This window comes from Brassica napus (genome assembly GCF_020379485.1).
Source record: "Brassica napus cultivar Da-Ae chromosome A2 unlocalized genomic scaffold, Da-Ae chrA02_Random_38, whole genome shotgun sequence".
Lineage (NCBI taxonomy): Eukaryota > Viridiplantae > Streptophyta > Magnoliopsida > Brassicales > Brassicaceae > Brassica > Brassica napus.
This window is the reverse complement of record NW_026013959.1, coordinates 1-19,538: the sequence shown is the minus strand read 5'-3', so window position 1 is coordinate 19,538 and position 19,538 is coordinate 1. Positions and strand designations below refer to the sequence as shown.

Sequence of the window (19,538 nt, the reverse complement as noted above, 5' to 3'; positions counted from 1 at the left end):
ATTAAATATTTTCTTAAACAGATGGAGTAAATAATAGTTCATCTGTTTCATATTAAGTGTCGTTGTAAAGAAAAAATTTGCAAAATAAGTGTAGTTTTAGCATTTCAGTGCAAAATTTATTAACTTTATTTTTCAGTTTATTTGATTAAAATACGGTTATCGTATGAAATAATGATGTTTTAATATAGAAAATATGCAAAATTAAATGTTTTATTAATCTATGTGCACAAATCTAAAGTGACTTAATATGAAACAGAGGAAGTATGATAAAATTAGCCAATATTAATTCAATACTTTTTAGGGATTATGTGTAAATAACGGTAGTATTTAAGAAGGAATGTCATTTTATTTTAATTTCCTATTATAGATTATATTATAATTTAATGTATATCAAATATCGTTTCAAAATATTCTATGGTTTGTAAAATATTTTTTAATATTTTCTGTTTATGTGGTAGTATTAGTCTATTAGAAAAGGGATATTCATTTATTTATTTCTTATTATTGATTATCCTATAATTTTATGTATATCATATATGATATGTAAAATTAAATAATTTAATTAATTGATCATAATCTCTTTTCGTTTATGTTTTTGTATTAAAAGCTGAATATTCGGATTTTTCATTTTTTATATTTGATTTTTTAAAACTTTAAACTATAATATATAGTTAGTGAAGAATACATATTAGAACAAAAAAATATATGTATATCTATTAGTTAAGATTGTTTCAAAAAAAATATTATTTAAGATAAGATATTTAGCTTTGTTACTATAAATTAGCTCAAACAATTAGGATGTTGTTAAAATATGAATATTCGGTTGTGGTTATTGATAGATTTCATTTTATAAATTGAAAGGAATGTGGAGATTTTGTCAGTAATATTGATATCATTTGGTTAATTTTATACCTAAAAATAGGAATTATATTTCAAATGTCCTTTGATTGTAGGTATCTATAATTGATTGAGTATAACATTTCAAGTAATGTATTTTTGTTATATTTTGTTAAAATTAGTAATATAATAATCGTGGTTATATAAACCATAGTTTCAGTATATGATTTGACATGACAAATTTTCACAAGAAAAACCAGATTTTTATTCAAGATTTGAAATCTATACAAACCGACATAACATTTTATTTAGTGATATACATTAAAACAACTTAACATGATAAAGAGTTTTTTTTTTTATTTTTTTATATTAATATCTAATCTGGAGAATAAGCATATGATTTTTACAAACTTGAGGAGTTTTTTTTATCCGAGCACTATGTGACATGTTCAATTCGTGTTGAATTTGTTGACTAAATTTATGATAATTCTATGGTTTAGGTTTACCATACATAGGTTAATGGAGCAATATAAGACATGGGGATAGATTGGAGTTTTGGTGGGTTTTCAAATTTTAAAAAGAGTTATGATTGGCTAAGGAAAGAGATAATGAATGGATAAATAAGTCAATTAAATATAAGTGGTTTAATGTTATCAATCATGGTTTAGGCGAGTGTCATAAACTTGTAATATTGAAGGTGAAATAAGAGTTAATTTTAATTTGTACTTCAATTTTAATAGATTAGATGTCTAGCGATAGTCTATCAAAATTTATATCTATTAAACCTCTTTTAAAAAACAAACATTTTTGGCAATAATTACTTTATATCTATTAAACCTCTTTTAAAAAACAAACATTTTTGGCAATAATTAAACACTTAAACCAAAAAAAAATATAGGAAAATTTTTTTGAGAAAAAATATATCAACGCTTACATTTTTTTTTTTGGAACAATCAAAGCTTACATCTATCTCTTGGAAAAAGTTAAACATTTTGTTTGCAAGACTTACAAATCTTTGATATTTTCCCTACAAGCCCCACCATTAATTTTCTTTCGTTTCATCGATGACCAATTTAATTTATACTATTATAAGATCTAGACGTAATCATATATCTTGTTATATACCGGCAGATTCATTAACTTAAATTAAGACGATTTTCTGTAAAAAGAAACTCATATTGCAACGAGTTACTACTAAAGCCTTCTTGTGCAAATTAAAAACACGTAACTATGAAAAAGACTACTCACTCAAAATTTCTACTATATTTTAAATTTGGATACTCAGACTGGCATCATTTAAAAAAAAAAATAATCAGTCGTGCTTGGTTCTATTCGTTTTTACACGCGCTTTGGTTACCATTTCTGAACACATTGGACCATTGGTGAATGAAATGGGGTTTCATTTTTCAACAAGACTGAAAAGGAAACAATTTAAATTATTCAAAATTAATACACATGAATACTATTTTATATCAATGATATCAGACAGCTTTTGGGACTTTCTGCGACTTGTCACTGTTTAATACATCCCTATAAGTTCTTTTCCAGTACTACTCCTAACCTCACAAAAAAAAAAACAAGAGAGAAAAGAACCAAAAGATTATCTTTAAGACAAGAACAGAAGAGGAAGAAGAATGAAGTTCGGGAAAGAGTTCTCGTCGCAGATGGTGCCTGAATGGCACGAAACCTACATGGATTACAATTACCTCAAAACCCTTTTAAAAGACATCATCAACTTCAAACACAAAAAGAATCCTCACCACGGTCACGGCCACCACCTCCACCGGAAGTTCACGCTCTACCGAACATTCAGCGGCTTACTCTCAAAGTCGAGACTAAAAAGACATCACCACGGACACGGACACGGACACGGGCACGGTGGTGGTCATTTTTCAGATTCAGACGACGACATCGAGGAAGGTTTGAAGTCAGCTCCCATCTTGGTTCACTCGGCGAGTCACGGATACGAGACGACATTTCTCATGACGGCGGAGGAAGGAGGAGAGTACGAGATGGTATTTTTCCGGCGACTAGACGACGAGTTCAACAAAGTGGAGAGGTTCTATAAAGAGAAAGTCGAAGAAGTGATGAAAGAAGCTGTGATGCTCAACAAGCAGATGGATGCTTTGATAGCTTTCCGTGTGAAAGTGGAGCATCCTGATGGGTGGCCATGGGAGGAACGTACGGTTGAGATGACTCAGTTAGCTTCTGACGTCGCTAATTCTGCGGCGGCCGTCGCAGCTTCTACTCCCGCCGGAGCAAGATCCAGTATGTAATATTCTCTCTGTTTCAAGAATAATTTTATATAGTTACAACAAAAAAAAAGAATAATTTTATTTTTATTTTTATACAATTTAAAATAAATATACAATCTCAAAAGTAATACTACTTTCTAATATCATAATTTTAAAAGTTCAGTTTATTTAACTAGTAATTATCTTAATTAATCTGAGAAAAATCATAAACATTCTAAAAATTATATTGAATATATAAAAATTTTATATTTGTGAAACGAAAAACTTCTCAAAATTTCTATTTTTGCGGACGGGAAGGAGACTAACTGAGTGAGTGATGACTATGTGCATTCTCACCGGTTTAATTTCCGGTTTATCCAAAGTATGGGTTGACTAATAATTGATTCCGGTTTTAGCCAGATTGAAATTTAATCTGGTTGGTTATATTTAATGATTAATTCCGGTTTTACCGAACCATTAATGAAATTTGATGATTTAAAACTCCGGTTTGGTTGCAGTGAAACCTGGAGGTCAAGCTCACATGGAGGCAATACAAGAAGGAGGATCTAGCAAAGCTGGAAAGTCCGACGAAGATGAAGATGACGATGATGCGGACAAAGAAGAAGAAGATAAAGATGTGTCCGACGTAGTGACCAGTGACATAAGTAGATTAAAAGCTGCGAGGCCATCTCCAATAGAGGTTCTTGATCGCGTCAAGATGAACCATACGAAGGAAACGCCACGGTCCACCATTAAAAGCGTTCTACAGGTATCGAATACAGAGCTCAAGTTCAGCAGAGATAACCTGAGGAGAGTCGAAGAGAAGCTCAGACGCGCCTTTGTTGAGTTCTACCAGAAGCTTAGGCTGCTTAAGAGCTATAGCTTCTTGAATGTGTTGGCGTTTTCAAAGATACTGAAGAAGTATGATAAGGTAAGAGATTGAGAGTTTTTTAGTTTAGGTTTTACCGAAAACGTGCTCACCAAGCTACTCTTTGAACAGATAACTTCGAGGCATGCTACAAAGTCTTACATGAAGATGGTTGATAACTCCTGCTTTGGAAGCTCTGATGACGTAAGCTCTTTTATTTGATAAAATTGACTGATACTTCTTAAGTCTCTCCTTGATACTCATCTTCTCTTGCTTCACCATTGTCACAGGTAAATAAACTCATAGAGCGTGTTGAAGCTACCTTCATAAAGCATTTCACCAATGCTAACAGAACAAAAGGAATGAACATCTTGAGACCCAAACCTAAAAGAGAGAGACATCGTATTACATTCTCCACAGGTACAACGATTTTCATTACACTTTCCTCTTTCAGTCTTTCAGAGTTTCCTTGCGTGTGGAAGAAGTTTCTAATTTTAGAAAGTACTTTTTCAGGCTTCTTGGGTGGATGTGTGTTCTCACTAGTAGTGGCTCTATTCGCCATCATACGCACCCGGAACATTCTGCAAGAACAAGGCCAAAAACAGTACATGGACATTATGTTCCCTCTTTACAGGTAAACCCTAATTTAATTTGCTTCCTATTTTTATACTAACCATTTGCTTGTCTTTTACACTTTCTTTCTTCTTGTTCTTGCAGCTTGTTTGGGTTCATTGTGCTACACATACTCATGTATGCTGGAAACATTTACTATTGGAGGCGGTATCGAGTGAACTATTCCTTCATATTTGGGTTCAAGCAAGGATCTGAGCTTGGATACAGACAAGTTCTACTTGTGGGCTTCAGCATTGGAGTTTTGGCACTTCTTTGTGTTATTGCTAATCTTGACATGGAGGTGGACCCTGAAACTCAAGAATACAAACTATTCACCGAACTTCTTCCTCTTCTCCTCCTCATTGTAAGTCCCTAAAATGCAATAAACTCAGCTGCATGAAGATACTAACAGGTTAATGTTTGTGATCTCTAGGTTATGTTTATAGTTCTAGTCTTACCATTCAACTTCTTCTACCGCTCGAGTCGCTTGTTCTTCCTCACATGCCTCTTCCACTGCCTTGCTGCTCCTCTTTACAAGGTAACTTTACCTGATTTCTTGCTGGGAGATCAGTTAACAAGCCAGGTGCAAGCTCTTAGAAGCGTCCAGTTTTACATATGTCACTACGGTTGGGGAGATTTCAGACATAGAACAAACACTTGCACAGAATCAGATGCATACAATTCTTTTCTGTTCATTGTTGCTGCCTTCCCATACGTTTTTCGTCTCCTTCAGGTACAAAAGACTCATCAGACAAAATCTTATTCATTTTCTTCATTCATATAGCTTAGAACCTGATACTTGTGCAGTGCTTGAGACGGCTATTTGAAGAGAAAAACGCAGAACAAGGATACAATGGTCTCAAGTACTTCTTGACTATAATGGCTGTCTGCTTGAGGACAGCTTACAGTGTTGTCGACGAGGAACATAAGTTTGTCTGGAGAATGTTGGCCGGGATAGTCTCAGCTATTGCTGCTATTTTCTGTACGTACTGGGACTTGGTGTTAGACTGGGGTCTTCTAAACAGGACTTCTAAGAACCGTTGGCTCAGGGATAAACTCCTTATCCCACAAAAGAAAGTATACTTCATTGCCATGGTGAGCAACTAATAATAAGCCTTCATCATTTTGAAACCATAAGAGCAAAACTGATTACTAACTCTATAAGAAAAAACTTGTGCAGATCTTGAACATCTTGCTTAGATTTGCGTGGCTGCAGACCGTGCTGGATTTCAACTTCTCATTTATGCACAGGAACACGATGGTTGCTGTTGTAGCCAGTTTAGAGATTATCCGCCGTGGGATATGGAACTTCTTCAGGTTAGAGAACGAGCATTTGAACAATGTGGGGAAGTACAGGGCATTCAAGACGGTTCCATTACCGTTCAACTACGAAGAGGATGATGACAAAGGCAACTAGTTTGTTCTATCTCTCGTCTTAATTATGTAAAGGCAAGATATAAGTTTTGAGGGGGGGGCAGAAGGTAGATAATCGTCATTAAGCAATGTACTCTGTATTTCTCGTTTTCAGTTCTTTAGTACCACAATCTTCTCATGTAATAGAGTGGAGAAAAAAGATGCATAACAGAAAAGCTCTTGCGGAAATGTACCTTTTGAGTATGACAAGTGTTTGGTCTACATTTGGATATGTAGCTCAAGGTCTTGGAGGTTTATAAGCCTTGGATACTTTATAAGCCTGAGGAACCGTACAGCTCCTGATATGATGTAATGTGCTTTTGACATCTGCTCAAATTAGATTAAAAACAAATTTCAGTTTATTCATATAGTTGCAAGTGAACACGTGAAGAAAAACATTTCTCAAGAAGTTCCAACGAATAAAACACTAAGAAACAAGAACTTAATTGAGTATAGTCTCTATAAAGACAACCTAACAAGCTTATTGTATAGAATTCGATCATCTCTTCCTGTGTTGCTCTCTAGCAAAAGCACTCTGCACAAGTTCCTGCACGATCAAAAAGATACAGAAACAGTTTTACTCAATTCTATAATTACATGATTGACAAACTCATGTTCGGAGAAATCTGTTTCACCTTGACTTCTCGGTGAGATATGAATTTTCCCAAGCTGTGAATAGTTATTCTCATATCTTCAACCTGAGAAAACAAAAAAAACATTATTGCAAATTCGTTCTGAGAGATAATGAGATGACAGTTTAAAGACGAGTTCAAGCTTCTTCTTACCCTAACATAAGAAAGTGAACGCAACTGCTAAAAGAAAGAACCTTAAATGAGTCAAAGCTGCAAAAGACGATAATAGCTATTACCAAATGTAACATGAAACCTCTAAGTTATTGTCCACCTACTTTAGAATATTTGTTCCGTTTGAGTTGTAGAATAAATCCAGGCCGAGGAGGTTCCTCTTCTTTCTTTTCTTCTGGAGATTTCATCTCATTACTACCTGATCAGGGGTTTTCTTCCCTGCCTCCACTACCTTTTTCCTCGAGTCACTGTCCATGCTCTTGTCTACTTCAGCAACCTTCTTTTTAGCCACCTTTTTAACGATTCTTTTCTTTACAATTGTCTTTGAAGGGGTCTGCTCTTTAGCCTTAGCACCAAGATCTGAGCTCCCACCTGTTTGAGCTCCAACAATAATTTCTGAGCCCTTCTCTTCGTTTTCGGCGGGTCTCGCAACACCCTTCTCATCGTTGACAGGCGTTTTAACAACTCTTTTAATAATCTTTTTCACCGTTTCTTAGTTCCAGATGCCTGAGCGCTAGACGGGTCTCCCGAGGTCTTTTTCTCTGCATCCTTGGCTACTTTGCCAGCAAGAGCTTTCTTGTGTGCCAACCATTGGGTTTTCCAAGCATCAAATGAAGGAAGACATTCTGATAAATCAGGGACAAACAATACGGTGATCTTGATGAAATAAAGCAGTCACTACCGTCACATATCCACTTGTCCAACATCTCAATTCACCCTTAAACTAAGAGAGGTAAAACATACCTCAAGAAATGGATTCCAGTGACGACAGTTGCTAAGATCAAGATGTAGCTTATCCTTTGTGTGTCTGCAACGCAAAAGTGCTCTCCCGTGGCTCAGACAATGAACAAAAGGCAACAAAAAGCGTACAAGGGAAGAAACACACCTCAGCATTGTCTTGATTAAGGAAGACTGATCAACTGATGGGTCAATGCCGTCTGTGGGATCCCAGGGACCACCAGTCGCCATGAAAGAACGATCTTTTTCAAAAACCCCAAATTTTAATATGTTGCATATATGAGGTATTCAAATAGTTTATCTGAAGCAAGATCTTCCCAAGCAGTCCTGCTCAGCCCACTCATTAAAATCATCTGAACAACAGAGAAACACATTACACATGAGCCAATTTCTTTTTCAATACAATCAGGATCAGTACCAGTGGTGATAAATTGTGCAATGACACAATCAAAGAGGTAGAAGACCATACAAAGCAAAAACACGAGGTAATCTTGTCTAATGAGAAAATATTAATTCCAAACAGTCTTGCCTCCAGTTTGCACAGCTAAAGACTTTGTGGGCGTATATTTCACATCAACTCCACCATCTTCAGTGTAATAATGCTCAAAACTGCCGTCCTCAACAAAAGACCATTAGAATTACAAAACTTTAGCTAAATATATATAAAGCAAAAGTGAATCCACAAATTTCGCTCTAATATACTGACTCGGGTAGGGAACAAAAACTCCAGAACTTATGATCTATTTAAACTGCTTGAGCAGGGTTAAATAAATCATAAATGAGAAAGCAGAAATAATTCACCTCGCAGCAGTATGCATCGAAAGTGAAAGCTTTTGTTTCGGCCAGTTCACTACAACCTGAAATGCACATATTGAGGTTTACGATCATTTAGTGCTCCACTGAGGGTTAAGAAAATAATTGAGAGATAGAGAAGCAGATACCTTGGAAAACTCAGAGGGCCCAAAAAGCCTTGGGGGTCTTTTATCTAGTGCCAAGTAATCCTTCTCCATGTCAACCAATCGCGAGGATAAAACCTACAAACAAGTCACACAATCACCAAATAGAGAATTATGCACACTGGCCATAAACATTGCGGTAACTCTGCAATTTTCATTCCTGTCCCCATAAGGTGTCTTATCAACGAATATATAAAGCATTTATTGTTTTTTATCCTTGTAAACTTTTCCAAGCTTCCTTCAGTTCAAAGTCCCAAAGACAAAAAAACTCATCGCAATTAGGGAAATTAACTAGAGACCACAAACCATATATCAGGGTGCATATTTTCCCTCCAAAATGCTACCAAACTCAGGACAACATATAGCAGGATAGTGCAACGAGATATTTGTCACAGCAAGTTCAAAAAGCAGGTAAAATGATACCACAAGGTGGCAAGAAGTGATCAGAAGCTTGGCGATAACATTTGGCCACAGAAGGAAAGAGGAAGTAGAATAACCCACATAAGATACCAATTTTCTTCAAACGTTATTGCAAGTTTCTATAGAAAGGTCTTGGGAAACATAGCTTCCGTACCGAACAAAAAAATAATAATAATAATACAGATCACACCGGTACTAGAAATGAAACTATTTCTAAACCTAAGCTCTATGCTATGAACAGTTGATCCTACAGAAGAATGTATCATCAAGAAAGAATATACCTGACATGTCCATCAACAGCAGAGGTATGGAGCGATGGAATGAATAACTGTTGTCAACGGAGGAGTGAGGCTTGGTCATACTGTACAAATCAGTCTGCCAGATCATAATAACCAGTATCATGCAAACTGTAACACAACAAACTATTGATACAGAGACAATGAAGTGAGGGGTTAACTTGAATCAAATTTAGTAATAATAAAGATGGGATTTTGAAGCGTAAAGATTTGATCATCTTACATTCTGAGGATAACCCGATTGCGATCCCTGCGGCTGTTGTCCGTAGCCACCACTCCCTCTCTTGACGGATACATGTCTTCTCCGATTGCGATTGCAATGAGTTAGTGAGCGATTGAATTACGAAAATTGAGTATCAGAAGATTGATTTTGTATTCTTCACGTAGTGGCAGGAAGAGAGAAGGCGTTACCCAATTTGGAGGGAGAGGAGAGCTGAGAGAATGGTTGTGAAAGATTCGGAGCCTTGGGAGTCTCTAAAAGTAAACAAGAAGACCGTTGCTGTTGGTTTTTAATATAAAGGTTTTCTTTTTTTTAAGGACGCGGCGCATTATAGCAAAAGCCTTAATGGGCTTTCTTTTTTCGCTTTCAGTACCTAGGCTCATTGTTTAAATATAGAGTTATCAAATGACAAATAAGGAAATAATTATGGATATATTTTCTCTATGAGTAATTTTTTTTCTTAAAAAATTTCTTGATCTTGACATTATTTCATATTTTATAATTTAATATCCATGTGTTTACAATCTTGTATTTTAGAAGAAATAACATACAAACAATAACATTATGCAATTTTTTAAGTTTTTATGCAATTGACAAGCTATGATTGTCCTGATAGTAACCTGGTCTGTAGTCTTGTGACTTGTCGAGTCATTTTGGTCTTAAGAGGCAAGCTGAGTTACAAAGGTAACAGACTCGATCAGGATACCAAAATGTTTGTTTGCTTATGTGACCAATCTCGTGTTAGTGCTTTGAGTCATACAGATGTAAATCGATGAAAGAACACATGGACATTCTGCTTTGCCTATTGAATGGCTCAATGTCTTGGAAACCACTTTACAAAGTGTTACAGCATATGCTATTGGATGGTAATCTTTCATCGACTTAGCATCATCATGATTTGTAACTAGAGAGAGATACGGAAGTTGCCTATGCACTTCTTCTGGCATAAGTTCACGTTGAAGATTTAACAGCTTCCTATCAACAAAATTAACATTGGACGAACAAAGAAACAAGTCAAAAGGAAACCTGTTGTAACTTGTATTAACTTACATTAGTCTTTGCGAAAATATATTTGAAAATCTAAATAGAACAAAAAAAAGGGTGAACCATCTTGAAGGGAGTGATGATAACTGGAAACAAAAACTGTTTACATATAAAACACACATTCATGTGTATAAATACTTTTCTCCTCTGCCCCTTCTTTCTCCACCATTTCTTCATTCTGCATGACTTTTATTAACCTCTGCCTCACTACTCTTCGATTCATCCTCAGTACTCTTCGCTGATTCATCAAACGCCATCAACTGCAAAGAAAAAGAAACCCATAAGCATTTAACTAAAGCTGTGATTGTGTTTGCGTTTAAAACAGTAAAAACGTAAAAGGAAGAGAAAACAAACCGGTTTGATGTCGCCGTTCCAAACGCAGTGAGAAGCCAAGAACCCAATGACGGCTGGGACAATGTATAACAAAGCAGGCTGAAACAGAGGCAAACACACACACACACCAAAACCCATCAGATAAACTCCACAAAAATAATGAAATGTCGTCAACAGTAAAGACACAAACAAAAACTGACCTGTGCTGCTTGAAACCAGTTCATGACTACAATAGTGAGGACAACTCCAGCAACGTATCCCACAAATGCACTTGTGAAGTATTGTGGTTTACTGCGTCTTGACACATCAAATCTTAAAGCCAACGCAACAAAAATACCTAAACACAAACAAACACTAATGTCTCACATTCATAAGATATCCAAAAGAATATTGTGTCCCAGGATTATGCATTTGTCTTGGAGGACATACCCGGAATGACGATATCACCAAGCCCAAGCATAGAGTAGGGTCTTAGAGCATCACCAGTAGGGAACAAAAGCTGAAATATAAATTACAAAAAAAATGAGATTACTTTCAAATGACTCAGTAAATATCAAATTTGTTTTATGTACTGTTTGAGATATTTTGACTAACCTTGATCGGAGCATCAAAGGATTTGGCAACACTAACCATAACCGGGGTAAAGAAAACCCAGAAAATATCATAGAAAAACAGTCCTACCTGCAAGTCAAGTATAGACATCTTCAAAAATTTGTCGACTATAAATCACTCATAAGATGCAGGTAAGATATTTCATTCTTACCAAAAGGATGGCACCAGTCTTGAATGATCCAAGAGAGAGCATCTCAATTCCCTGTAATGACGCCATCGTTAGTTACCAAAAAAAAAGACACACAACAATGCAGAAGGAAAGGCCAAGGATATTGTTAGCTAACAATATTATATTCCTACGAATGGTAAGGTAACCTGAATGCAGAAGGAGAGGCCAAGGATATTGTTAGCCAGCCAATGTTTTTTCCAAGCATACCATGCGCAGAAGAAAGTTCCAGGGATTCCCGCAATAACTTGGGACTTTGTGAACTCTACCTCCACAGCTGTTTAAGACAAAAAGTGTCAGAAATTCGTAAGAAAAAGCATAACTCTCTCTGCATCACACAAGCAAATTTCAACCAAAACAATAACTGGATAGTGTAAAAACACACAGATTTACAAAGTAGGCAAACTTCAAAAGAGCATGGAAGATCATTACGCCAACCAAAACCACATCCAGATAATAAACAAGAGCGATGATAGTCAATTTTCGTTACGTACATTTGAAATAAGGAAAGCGCCAGACGATAAGATTATCATTCCATGGTTTTTGGCAGAAACCTGCTGATGGCAGGCAACAACGTCGCCCTGCAGAACACAACACATAACTGTATATCAAGAAACTTGACAAAAGAGAAAACAACAAAGCAGATGCATGATTTAGATCAAGACATACGAAAGAGCGACGATCCCAAGAACAAAGAAGTAAGCAGTGAGCACGGCATTAACCAAGTCCTTAGAGAGAAACTTGAACAACAAGAAAAGCGAGAGAAGCATAGCACTCCCAACCAACGGGAAACGCATAGCATGTTCTTTCGACATCGTCTCCTACAATCATTCCAAACAAAAACAATCCAGATCAAATTAGGAAAAGGGTTTCACTAAAAACTGATCTTCTCACCGTTGGGGGAGAATCCTTCACAGAACGAAAGCATCCCACGTAAACAGTGAGACATGCCGTAAGAACAACGTTCAAGTTCGGGTTCACATTCACAACGAGTGGTGCCACTGTCAAACCTGAAACCAAACACAAACCAAACAAAAAAACTCAACTTTATAAACAATTAATCAAACCCATCAACTCTAAACCCTAAAGGAAACCAAACATGATCAGAACCAATTAAACCGAAAGGTTCAAACTTTTCGTAACCTAACATTCGGAATCACCAAAGGAGACAATCAAAATCATCGTGAATCGATCGAACAAGTGAAATTGTATAGAAGGAGAACCTGCGAGAGCGAGATTGGCGATTCTCTCACAATTCTTCATGGTTCAATCCTTTGTTTCTGTCAAGAGAGATCCAGTGGGGTCAAGTGATAAAAATTCAACCAGATCTGTTTAAAATACTAATTTAAATAAAATTAAAATGGTGAAGAGAGAGTTGGGGAAAGAAAGTTAATACACGAGGACTATAAAGGTCACTGGCTGTGACCTAGTTATGTGACAGACGTATGTTATTGGTGACATCAACTTATGTTACATCAGCCGCGTGTTATTATTGGTCAGTTAGTGACATTCATCGTCACTATGTGTATTTATTTTCTTTTGTTTTCAAGTATGGAAAGTAAGTAAATGGTAACAGATATTTTTCTATGCTTCAACGGAAGACTGGAGGAAAACTATCATGTAAACATTAAACCAAACTGAACCGGGTATGAATTACAAATCCCATTCAATCCCTCTCTTATAATCAGAAGGAGAAGGATCCTTTCCACTTTACCATAACCGTTGTTTGTTTTTCTTCTCGTGAATTGAATTCTCATTTCTTTTGAATTTTTAAACTTGACTAAGCGTACATTTTTCCACTATGCCAAACGAGGCACCAAGCTCTCGTGCTAAACCGTAACACTAAGATTTCAAAAAACAAGAATTGTCATTCTTTCAAGAACTCCCTGCATTAATAAAAAATTTAGACTGAAAATTAAGGATCCCAAAACACGCCAAGTTTTTACAAGAGTAGCCCAGAATCCAAGTGTCAAAAACATAGAACAATAAACATGGCTGGTTACTGGGCCTAGGCCATACAGTCAAGTGGGCACTGGGCCAAGATTGGGTTGGCCAAAAAACCGAAAACCAAACCGATCCGGATCCGAAAAGGTTGTACTGAACCCGAACCAAAATTAATTAAATATCCGAACGGATTTAAAATTTTTGTATCTAAAGAACCAAACATGAATCCGACCCGAACCGAAGTATTTCAGGTACCCGAATATATCTGAAATAGATTTATATACCTAAATATATTAATTATTTTTAGATTTAATGTATACTAAAAACATCTAAAATATATAAGATACTTTTAAGTTATCTAAAATATTTGAAAATATATACAAATAGTGAAAAGTAAATGTCTAAAATAGCTAAAATACTCAAAACACCAAAATTACTTGAAATATCTATTGATTCTCTATCAAAATATTGAAACCAAACCAATATATATGTTAAGTTTAGGTATTTTAACATATGTTATTCAAATTTCTATGTGATATTTTATTTTATTAATAGATTTTGAGAAATTTAAAGTATATAATGAATTTTAAAATTTTAAAAATTATTTAAATAGGTTATCCGAACCCAAACCGAACCCGCAAAGATCCGAACCGAACCCGAACCAAAATTTAGAAATATCCGAATGGGGCTAAAATCTTTGACCCCGAACCGAACCCCGAATAGACCCGAATAAGTACCCGAACGCCCACCCCTAGGCCAAGAATAAAGCCTCGAGCTAGTGATTTATATTTATAAAGAACATATATAACTAATACAATTAAGTAAATATTACTCTTGTATTGATACGACTCTTGTATCTTTGGCATTGATTGATAGAGCATTAGCATTATGCTATACATTATCCAATCAACAATTGTTAGAAAAGCATTTAGAGAAGCATTTACTAAATGTTAATGCTCTCCAAATGCTCTTTGGCCAATGCTCTCAAATGAAGCTTTTAGAAGAGCATTTGCATTTATAATCTATAAAATTAAAGAAAATATATAATTTATTAATTTATTTTATTTAATAACATCATAAAATCATTTTCATATCCAGAAAATAAAATTTTGATTTCTAAAATTAATTTATAATAAATATATTTTTTTGAATAGTATTTCACATTTAAAATTTAATTTAATTTATTTTAAATGTGAAAAATTATTTTCAAAAATAGATATTTTAATTATAAAATTTATTTTAAAATAATATTTTTGATATAAACATCATTTTTAAATTATTAAAATAAAATGAATAAAATTAACTAATATATATCTTTTTAATTTTATATGTTAAATTTTTATGTATATATATATATGTGTGTATTAGGAATATATTCATTAGACATAAATATATTATATACTAATTTTTATAATAATTTTAAATAGCATACTCATACTGTTCTACCAATCATCTTATTAAACAGTTTAGTAAAAGCATACAGCTCCTGCAGCATACTGCTTCTATAGCATACTGCTATTATTGCTTCTATATCATACTGCTACTGCTAATGCTAATGCTCTACCAATCAAGACCTTTGTGTCCGTGAGTCTTGATCGGTATGGCAAAGGTAGTAAGGGTTTTGATGGTTGTGACTTAGCAATCTCTCTTTTAGGGGTAATGTGTCCATTGGTTGCTTGCCGTTTGGTTCTTCTCCCGTGAGTGGTCATGGAGAGGTTCGCTTGGTAAGGCTTTATCTTCTTGGTGTTTAGGTGGGCTTATTTCTTAGATCTTATAGTGTTTATGTATCCAAGGCGTGTGGACCGAGCAGTGTGTTCCCCTTGTCGAGTTTTGAAGTCTCTAGGTATTGGTCTTATCATTTGGCAGGCGAAGCAGCAGTGGTAATTCATGATCATTGGCTTTTCTCATTCTAAAGACTGCTAGGTGTTATGTGTGTCACTTGCGTAGGTGTTATTAACGTTTTGATTTACTATCGATCTAGTTTTATGTCTTATGTTTTTCGTAAGTCACCCCTGTGTAGGTTTGAGTAGCTCTAGTGTGGATCCTAGTGTCGTTTTGTATGGACTCTTTGTTCTGAGGCTATTTCGTTTAGCCGCCAGCTTTTGTATGAATATTGTATTTTGCGTATGAATGATTTCGATTTGTGAAAAGAAAATATTACACACAAAAAAAAGGTTTCTCACATAATACTATAGAAAATAGTTACCTAATGAAAATTGAATTAAAATTATTATAAAACTTGAAATTAGAATGTTACATAAAACTGATAAAATGTTGTTGTCCTTAAAAACTCTTATTTGAAATTGAAATGTTTTAGTAATTTTCACCTTTGGTACTGAAAACAAATTCATTCAAGATCACTAATAAATCAACTGAATTTTTTTACAGGATAGTTTATTTGTTTGACCAATTTGTTACAGGATAGTTAGGCATACAACAAAATAAGTGCTTTAATAATCGCCTAGACTATGTTCATCTAGTCAGAACAATATAGCGCACTTGCTTACATTGATTCTTGTGGAATTTTACAGGTTCAAATAAAACAACTCGAAATGCAATTGATAACCACGTTTAGTAAGCCTGCTAAATTTACTGTCGATAGTGGGCTACTCACATGGCACGGGACCTATATTGTAGAATTTTATTAGTTTATAATCGCCTTCTCTTTTCATTTTTACATATTATCTAGTTTCACTTTCCGATTTCGAATTTATTAGAGAAAGTGAGTCGTAAATCTTTATAACTAGGTTCCTTTATACCATTCCTTTTTGCTAAGCTTTGATCACGGAACTATAATTAAAATAATAATATAAAATCAAAATTCGTATGAAATAAAATAAATTATATTAGGGACTAAAAACTTTATACATTGGATGTGGATGGATCCAGGGGCGGACCTAAGGCTGAAAGAGGTGTGGCATGTGCCCCACACTAAATTATTTTTTCCCATGATAATTAGTAATAAGCTTATCTAAGTACTCACTTAAACTCAACATTAGTTACCAGAATTTGGTTAGTGCCCACACCAAAAACAATCCTGCGTCCGCCCCTGGATGGATCACCACCTCTTTGACATGTATAAACTATCTTTAAATTGGGTGTTGTGAGAATGTTGAGGATTAAAAGCTAATCGACGATTTTGGTTTTGTTTTCTTGCTTGGTTAGATCATACTCGATGATTTTCTCAACAGTAAATAAACTAACTTTAGAGGTTATTTGTCAAAATAACCCGAGAGAGATAGGAATATAAATGAGAGAATGATGTTTTGATTAAATATTGAATTGGTGTTACGAAAAAAGATTAAATAGTGAAATGTTGGTTTATTTGTATATAGGGGCAGTTCCACTAAATTTTAAATTTATACTCCAAAAAGACAAAACACATCCGAAACTAGTTGAACGGACTTATGTGCGTGTAAATTAAAATAAAAAAAATAAAAAAATAATACAAAAAATGGACACATGAGACTTTTATGATATTTCAAGTTTTGGACGACATGGTTCGCTTTACCATGTTAGTAGTAGGCCTTCGGCGTAGCCACTTTTCCTCTCTTTGTTGCCAATGAGTGTCGGCTACTCTTTACGTTAGTGATGTGTAATTATATATCTAGGGCCATGCGAGAGAAATTATGTATTGTCATTGATTACTTTGTTTAGGTTACTTTGTTTTAGGTAGGGCTGGGTATTATATCCGTTTTAAATTGATTTGATTCGTTATTCATTTCGATTCGATCCAAAAATTCTGGATTCCGTAAATTTTCGAAGCAAATCAAATACTAAAAATCAATATCCGTTAAAATCGAAAACAAATCACAAAATATTAATATTTGGGAAGCGGATATCCGATCCGATCCGGCAATGGCAATAAAATACAATATATAAATGATGTATAATGGGATATATTAAATTTAAATATATAAAATCATATAATTATTGTTTTAACATATGATTGATATAAATTATATCACATTATACTTATATAAAAGTATACATAAAAAGAAGAGAACACATTTATGACAATTATAATTTGTTCTTAAGTTTTATGTTATTATAATTGTTAACTAAGTTTTAAAAAAATTACAAATATGTGGATTCACTACTTCTTTTAATTTTATTTCATATATCATGCAAAAAATTATTTTACAAAAAAAATCTATCAAATTTTTAAGATGATTTGTATTAATCAAAACATATGAGATATCCGTAAGTGTTCGTAAATATCCACAAAAATATTTTTATTTTCGGGATATATGTTTTCCCGAATATCTGTATTTTCCGAAATCAAAGAAATCAAAAATTAGATATCCATGATATCAAAGCAAATCACAAATACCTTTAAAAATCTGGATATTTAATCCGTGCCAACACCTAGTTTTAGGTCATTTCCAATCCAATTCTAAAACCTATTTTAATGTGATCTTAACACAAAAAAAAAAAATTTCAAATCCACACTAAGAATCACAAATTTTAGTACAATACTATAATTCACACATAATTCCGTTGTGTGATAATAGTCACCGTACAAAACACTATCATCCAACTAAAATATTATTCACTTAATTTATTAATAAAATAAATATTTAAATAAATGACAAATAAATATATATAATATTATATAATAGTTTTTATTGTGAAGTTTGGTGTTATCGTTGGAAAAATGTTGAAAATTACACTAAAACAGTATGATTTTAACACTAAATAGTGCTATGGATTGGAAATGCTCTTTGACTTAGACTGGTTGGTTTTAATTATAACTTGATCCCTCCGTTTTTCACGAGGAGTAAAACAAAAGTAATAGTCATGAGCTTGCTTAATCATGATTTACCAAATTACAATTATTGAACCGTTCAAGCTACAAACACTCGAGGGACTAGTGGCCTTAACGCTAGTTGTCGGTAGCTTGAACTTATGAAAATTTGATCATCTGCTACCTAATTTGTACTGTTATCAACTAAACTGATCATTACGTACTCTAAAGTGACATTTTAAAGTTTTTTTCTGTGTCCACATAAAACAAGTTAACCTTTGAACTTCCAGACTACATGAAATCTATACAAAAATCAGAAAAACGCAAAAAAACAACCTTAGATGGAAGGGAAGGGTAAGTAAACCTTAACAGGAAGGGAAGTAAAACTTATGAATCAAAATCTAAGGACCAGCACAATTATTAATTCAAAAGAAACAACAACATGACATATTTTGTCATTAATTCATTAAACAACTGGGCATACATCACAATTTTGAATACAATATAATCATTACAACAGAATTTATGAAACACTGTTTTCAGCATTACTTGACTGAAATAACACCATTTATAGTCAGAATAAATAGGTTAGAGCAGCTCACTGATGGTTTTTCACCATACTTTTTACCAAAATATTATAAAAAAAAGTAGAAGAGAAAATGCAGAAAGCATCAACATTATCTCTCTTTTTTTAACACTATAATATATGCTATTACAAACTCGGAGAAATATTACAGACGATTCTACCGTCGATAATTTACCTGCCTTATGAAGATTCATGTCTGACAGCATCACCTGAGCCGCCCTATCGGATCACCTTTAACAGTACTCCTTGCGCTATGCTACAAATCTCTTGTAAGTTGTTTCTCCATTAATTCGCCATAATTCCGCTTTCTACGGGGGAATCGAAACCCAGACTGCTGGTGTAGAAGCATTAATGAACCTTGGGTCAAAACCACTTGCCCAAAGAAGCTTCCACAAACATTATCCTTCTATAGAAAATATTTGCAATAAAAATCTTTACGCATGCCTTTCATAAGTGCATCTCCAAAGGAGATGTCAAAACGCCATTTTAGTGTTTAAATTTTGACTTTCATCTCAAACGAGACCGGTAAATACAACGCCATTACAGTGTTTTGCTGATTTGTGCAACAATGTTACACTAAATATAGTAGAGGACTGTAACGGACGGGGATACACATTTTTTCTTTACTGTTTAAGGTAACTTAATTAGTTATATTTACTTCTAAAAAATAAAAAATAAAATCCAATATAAATTATGATATTAATTTTAT

At 34.1% G+C, this 19,538-nt stretch overlaps 2 protein-coding genes, 1 long non-coding RNA gene and 1 pseudogene across 4 annotated transcripts; 1 reads left to right on the top strand and 3 right to left on the bottom strand.

Annotated features, from left to right (window-relative positions):
* The first annotated feature begins 2,288 nt into the window (after positions 1-2,288).
* On the top strand, positions 2,289-6,188 carry LOC106348768 (phosphate transporter PHO1 homolog 5). Of its 2 annotated transcripts, none has more exons than XM_022704444.2 (9): positions 2,289-3,105; positions 3,590-4,002; positions 4,072-4,143; positions 4,230-4,359; positions 4,453-4,573; positions 4,657-4,915; positions 4,985-5,284; positions 5,359-5,646; positions 5,732-6,188. In XM_022704444.2, the coding sequence occupies exons 1-9, from the start codon at positions 2,472-2,474 to the stop codon at positions 5,966-5,968; spliced, it is 2,454 nt and encodes an 817-aa protein (XP_022560165.2). In that variant the 5' UTR covers positions 2,289-2,471; the 3' UTR covers positions 5,969-6,188. The 2 variants fall into 2 exon arrangements, with proteins under 2 accessions (XP_022560165.2, XP_022560167.2); XM_022704446.2 differs by having other exon boundaries at positions 2,874-3,109.
* Positions 6,072-7,736, bottom strand: LOC111206954 (annotated as a pseudogene).
* A 481-nt stretch (positions 7,737-8,217) lies between these two features.
* LOC125594065 lies at positions 8,218-9,997 on the bottom strand. The gene is made up of 4 exons (XR_007329740.1): positions 9,401-9,997; positions 9,163-9,256; positions 8,447-8,539; positions 8,218-8,362 (listed from the first exon to the last, which is right to left on the bottom strand). It is a non-coding gene; the product is annotated as an uncharacterized LOC125594065 (long non-coding RNA).
* Positions 9,998-10,403: 406 nt separating this feature from the next.
* Positions 10,404-12,953, bottom strand: LOC106348770 (signal peptide peptidase). The gene is given in 12 exon segments (XM_013788576.3): positions 10,404-10,701; positions 10,796-10,873; positions 10,975-11,111; positions 11,204-11,273; positions 11,369-11,455; positions 11,538-11,588; positions 11,702-11,829; positions 12,047-12,095; positions 12,097-12,133; positions 12,222-12,373; positions 12,447-12,562; positions 12,776-12,953. Coding segments are annotated over 12 exon segments (1,032 nt in total). The 5' UTR covers positions 12,816-12,953; the 3' UTR covers positions 10,404-10,614.
* Positions 12,954-19,538: the final 6,585 nt, after the last annotated feature.